At 42.8% G+C, this 5719-nt stretch overlaps 1 protein-coding gene across 1 annotated transcript; it reads right to left on the bottom strand.

The window, feature by feature from the left end:
- Nucleotides 1-4470: 4470 nt before the first annotated feature.
- On the bottom strand, nt 4471-5438 carry RHOH (ras homolog family member H). Its single transcript, XM_010574460.1, has one exon. It carries the CDS (start codon nt 5389-5391, stop codon nt 4816-4818), a length of 576 nt encoding a protein of 191 aa, XP_010572762.1. The 5' UTR covers nt 5392-5438; the 3' UTR covers nt 4471-4815.
- Between the last annotated feature and the right edge of the window lie 281 nt (nt 5439-5719).

Genomic DNA, 5719 nt, shown 5'->3' with positions numbered 1-5719 from the left:
GCCGGCACACGGCGGCTGCGTGGTCGCGCCACGATGGAGCGAGAGGCCCAGAGCAGTGGAAAGGCCACCATAGCTATAGTGAAGCAGTTACAGCAATATAAACATCTAGATACGCACAAAGGTTGTTTTCTCCCTGAATTTTGTTTTCAACAGCTGGCTGCTCAGAGCACGACGTGAAGGGCGCGCGGGTCAGATAGGACAGGTACACACCGATAACTGGTCGGTTTTTGCACTTACATCTGTGAAGGAAGCCTCCGAGACATAAAATGTATTTCCTCACATCCAGACACAAAAGTTCATTACTGTCGTTTCAGACCAAGGGAGTTTGGCTAACCTGATTGTGCTCATATCTGGCTTTTTTCAGGGGCTGAACTGACTTTTAATTAAATCAAGGTAGTTAACTTGCTCACAAAGGCAAGAGCAGACGAGCCGTTCCGATGTTCTGAAATGAAGCTTTTTATTCTTCGTATATTAACCTGAGCCCTGTGTAGCAGAGGCATTAGGAGAAAGTGCTAAGAGACATGAATTACCCCATTTATTTGAAATTATTTTAATGGCTGTATTCACTCGAAGGCAATAGTAATACAGGAAAGGCTGAGATGTCAGAGTGCCAACATTTCTTTTTTCTTCATGTCTGATCCCTATGGTGATTTATTTCATAGTGGTGCCATGTATAAAAAGACTGCTTTAAATGCATTTTCTTTATCAACACAAGCTAGTATGTGTTCACACACCTTAGCAATCACAGAGTAGCCACAAAAATTGCACAAATATTTGCAAACTGTTAATTGCAAATATCAGGCAAAACAGTATCAATTACATCTAACAAGCTTGAATAATTTCCATATGAAAAATCAGGTGGTGGAGGGGAGGATCAAAAACATATTTTTGTTATTTATTCTCAGAAAATATTTATATTGTATGCTGCAGATCAAGTAGGTATAAAAAGGCTGGGAAATATGTATTTAAAATAATGTAATGTGTACTCATCACATTTTGCAAATTACTAAAGGAAAATACTAGTTTACAATTTTAATCACAATTGCATATCTATTCAATTTCTTATCCAAATTGCAGAATTCAGTAAAACAATTAGTGACTCAAAATTACTTTTTCTGTCAAAATGAGAAGTCAGACGCTGACGAAAATAACTACGCTATTGCTGTTCTCATTTTAAGTTCCAAGTATTCTCTTTTTTTTTTTTAAACTTTTAACCTATTTTGATAGCAAGCGGAAGTAAAATTAGCAACGGACTAACAAACTGAAAGGGATCAGTTTGAGAAGATAGAAGGGGAACATTTGGGCAAGGTGTCTTCCCTTAGCTGAACAGCTCAACCCAACTGAGGCAAGGCTGGGCTTTGTTTCTGTCTCCCCTAACCTGCTGTTTTTCAGAGTAAAAGAAGCTGAAACTTAACATGTGCGTCCAGCTGTCGTTTGAATGTAGTTTGAATATTAGAGCCAGATTTTTACCACCGAGACATACCCAGGGACCCAGTTGCCCAACTAACTAGCAAAACCACCCTGGCAGGGTTTCACGGTTGACCTCAGCAGTTCCTTGCCATGCACGCCACATGCAGCTGGGCTGCAGTTGTACAAACCCCATCCCAATAAACCATTCAGCTGAATCTTCTGCTGAGTTCTACTATGTCCAGATTTCACTCTCTGCATTTGAGTTGCCACACTTTTTGAGCACATCAGTTCTACAGCTCAGGGAAAGCTGCATAATTAGACACTACAATAATGTGCTTCACAGTTTGTTCCCAGTGAAAAGTGCCTTTTAGCTTTGAGAGTCTGAAAATAAGCAGGCTGTGAAAACTGGAACTGGGTATTTTTTTCACATAGCACCAAACCAAAATCCTCCTGTTACGTTATCCTCTCTCCCATTTTATTTTAAAGATCAGCCAGCTTTTGGTGGCCTCACACTTTGCACTGGCTCTAGGATGCACAATCAAGAGTATGTCAAGCCACCCCTAAATTCCCTGTGCATCCCGTATTGTTGGCTCAGGTGTCTCAGGGAAGCTTATCTACTTTGCTTCACTGAATTGCAAGCAAAATTGGAATTCTTCATTTTGTAATACATCGTAACAAGCCTTGTGAAGCAAATATGGATGAGATGGAATTTTCAGTTACGGTGTGATTCTGGAGCACATCTTCATCTGGCTTTGTCTGATACAGTAACTCTCTGGAGCCTTCTGGTCCTTGAATCCAGCATCCCGTGGCAGATAACACAACACAGCATCCTGGCCTAGTGGTTACTGTGCTTCAACACATAAAAACAGCAGCATGAACTGTTGTAAATAAAGCTTAACCCACAGAGGAAAAAGACCATTTAATTGAACATGCTCGCAAAAATATGTCTCAAAAAAAGCTGAAACCAGGTATTAAATCCATTAGTGGAGTGGGGACCATAACAAAAATGTCCACACTTGCAACAGATTTGAAGATTCACAATGTGACATTTTGCATGTGATCTTTAATGTTCAAACAGTAACAATGACTAATTTTAAATTATGGTTACAAAACCCAAAACTTTCAGTGAGAGGCATTGCAAGAGTTGAGATGTAGAAACACATTTCTTCCAAAAGCCCAAACATTTTTAACCGAGGACTGCAAATACCTAGCCACTTGTGTAACTCTGCATAAGTATCATGCCATTCAGGATCTTTTACAAACATGTCAGTTTTAGTGTTTCAGGGGGCAAAGGATTTGCAATCAACACCTGAAGAGAAAGAGAAGTAGGAAGGAGAAGAGTACAGGAAAGATGAGTGGTGATGGGAGCCCTCATCTTGTGTGCTCAGGTGCAGAAGCTTGTAAAGATTTAAAGCTGATATGAAAACCTCACATAAGACCAGTATGTTTTTATGACCAGAAGCCTCCCTTACAATCAGGTTGATGAGTGGTAAGTATTCACCAGCCTGGGAGCTGGCGGGACAATCACAACATCAAGTGTCCTGTGCACCACTGCTATTCAAGATGTCTGCAATGCAAATACTTGCTCACCCACATCACAGGTGAGACTGCCTCTGGGATTCATAGGAGGGGGATGATTTAATTTGGAATTTCTCTTCATAGAGAAGCTCAGAGGTAGAACAATTATGGAGAAGAGCACCCAACCAGTTTTTCAGGGACAAACTATAGATAGATAAGACCTGAGCTATAGCTTATTTGCTTAGTAGGGTAACTCCTGAAGTCCCACCTTGGATGTGAATCAGACAAGCCACTGCATCCATTCCTGTTGAAAAACAAGTCGGGGCTCAGTCAAAACAAACACAGGTCATTCTCTCAGGATCCATGTGGAGAGAGAATCATCCTACTGTGCACCTTCTATGGCACCATGCTATAAGCCCCTCAAAGGTCAGTTCTGAGCTAGCTGAAGGACAGGGAAAAGGAGGAAAAAAAACAATCTTGCTGCACTAAGAAATCCCCCAAGGGATTTCCTCTATGGGCAGCAGAAACTTTGGGATGAGACAGATCTGCAAGACCTGAGAGATGCTACGGGGCAGAGGGGACAGATAACCTGAGGAGGAGGGGAACACCACAACCCACGAGGAATGTACAGAGTTCTCTTACACACCTGGAGTTTCCACCTCCTTAGCCTGGCTTTTTGTGCAGGAGGGTAACTTGGCCCAAGCAGGTACATCAGGATTTGACTTTTATCAGGCTCCCCAGGATGCAAAGCCTGTTTCAGTCTTATTTTGATACAACCCAGGCTGTTATACTTAGTATGCAAACTCAAAAAAAAGAAGCTAATTAGCCATTCTAAATACGCACATTCAACATTGCCATGTACTTAATTTTTATTATAGTAGGCGACTGGTTTCACTAAAACCACTGTTTTGAAAAGAAGTGTACTAAAAATATGTGACAATTTTAGTGCTCATGAAAAAATACCTTTTATCCTTGCAGACTGAAATCTTTTGCTTCCAGAATTACAGCAGGGATAGATTCATCTCTGTCTAAAACATGTGTCTAAACCAGCCCTGACTGCAAGTCAGTCCTTCTGGGGTTGTAACCAGGTGAGGTCTAGGAAGAATCAGGTTAGTTTCTTCCTGGTTCATCCCATCTTTGACCACATTGCTGAGGAACAAGGCTAAGATAAAATAAATCTCACAAACCCACAGGACAGCTGTCAAATGTCACTAAGTTTTGATCATTCCTATGCTGGATGTACTGGATTTGGTTATTGTTATGCAGTGACTCGGGCATGTCTAAGAAGTGCTAGGCTTGCCTGCAGGCCATTTATTATAAGGATAAGACAATTTGCTCCTGTGGTTAGCTAAAGGAAGAACCTCCAAAATATGAAAACAAACTGTCAGTATTTTACAACAACGTATACAAGAGTCTTTTAAATAGAATACACAGTGGTCAGATTTTATACACTAAGTTCTTAAAGTAAAAAAAAACCCTCCACATGGACAGATATGGCAAGAGGTGAGGGTTGATCCAGGCAGAAGTTTGTCATTAAATAAGTGCAGACAAATCAACAACTGAGGAACATCAACAGAAAAACCAACAAAATCAGCACAGCTATTATCTGCAGATCTCTGGGCTAGGCCTGCTCCAGTCGAGGCTAGCAAAGTCCAGACACGGTCTTGTGAATAAGGGCTTGTACCTCCACCTTTCGCTTTTCAAGATAGTCCCCACGTGTGTTGGGGGGGAGCAGATCAGATAGAGTGCACATCTGTCTCACTAGGGACACCTGCACTGTAGTCCTGCCAGGAGTCCTCCTTTGATTCACCTCCCATTCTCTCTACCGTGGTATCTTTGTGCGAAGGCAGAAAGAACGAACATGGGCAAAACCACTGCTGACGGTCCTCAAAAGATCTTGCACTCATTAATGGAGAAGAGCTTCCGCCTGTTCTGCCTTTTGGCTTGATTGACTGCTGTCCGCACGGCGTACTCAAACACCTGCTGCACCCCCCGGTTGCTGAGGGCAGAGCACTCCAAATAGCCTTTGGCTCGCACATCCTGGGCAAGCCGCTTCCCATCTATTGGGCTGATGCAGGAGGAACGGTAGGGCCCCGTGTCGCGCTGGTCAGTCTGAGTAGCCACCACCAGAACGGGGATGCGGGGCAAATGGCTGCGGATCTCACTGATCCACTTGTTCCTCAGGTTCAGAAAGGAATTGTGGTTTGCCACTGAGTAGCACATTAATACCACATCTGCCTGTTGGTATGAGAGGGGGCGAATGCCTTTGAAGGCATCGCTGCCAGATGTGTCCCAAAGACCTAGGCTAATCTGTACACCATCCATGAAGACGTCCACTCCGGTATTTTCATACACGGTGGGTCTGTAGTCATCTGGAAAAGTCTCGGAGGTGAAACGTACCAAGAGAGATGTTTTCCCCACCGCAGAGTCTCCCACCAGGACACACTTAATTGAATCCAGCATTTTATTAGCTTCCAGGGCCAAGAGCACCGTCTCTGGGCAGCAGGAGTGGGATGGAGAGAGGCAGTGGTCTCAGAGGCTTTCTACATAACTTCCGTTTGGTGAGAAACCATCCAAATCTCTTTACTTCTCAAGACTTGATTGTGTCACTTGAGTCTAAAATCCCCTTTTCTCCCACACGGCTCTGTGATGCTGTTGGTTTTAATTATTCAGTGAGTCAAATGATGTTTCTGGAAGAGTAAAAATAAAATGTAACATTTATAACCCAGAGAGAACAGACCGTTATTCATCAAGATAAAGACGCCTGGACATGTCTTTGGACAGCCATGGG

Source organism: Haliaeetus leucocephalus, unplaced genomic scaffold, assembly GCF_000737465.1.
Source record: "Haliaeetus leucocephalus isolate CR32 unplaced genomic scaffold, Haliaeetus_leucocephalus-4.0 Scaffold439, whole genome shotgun sequence".
NCBI lineage: Eukaryota > Metazoa > Chordata > Aves > Accipitriformes > Accipitridae > Haliaeetus > Haliaeetus leucocephalus.
Note: the sequence above shows the minus strand (reverse complement) of the source record. Positions and strands in the feature narration are given on the sequence as shown.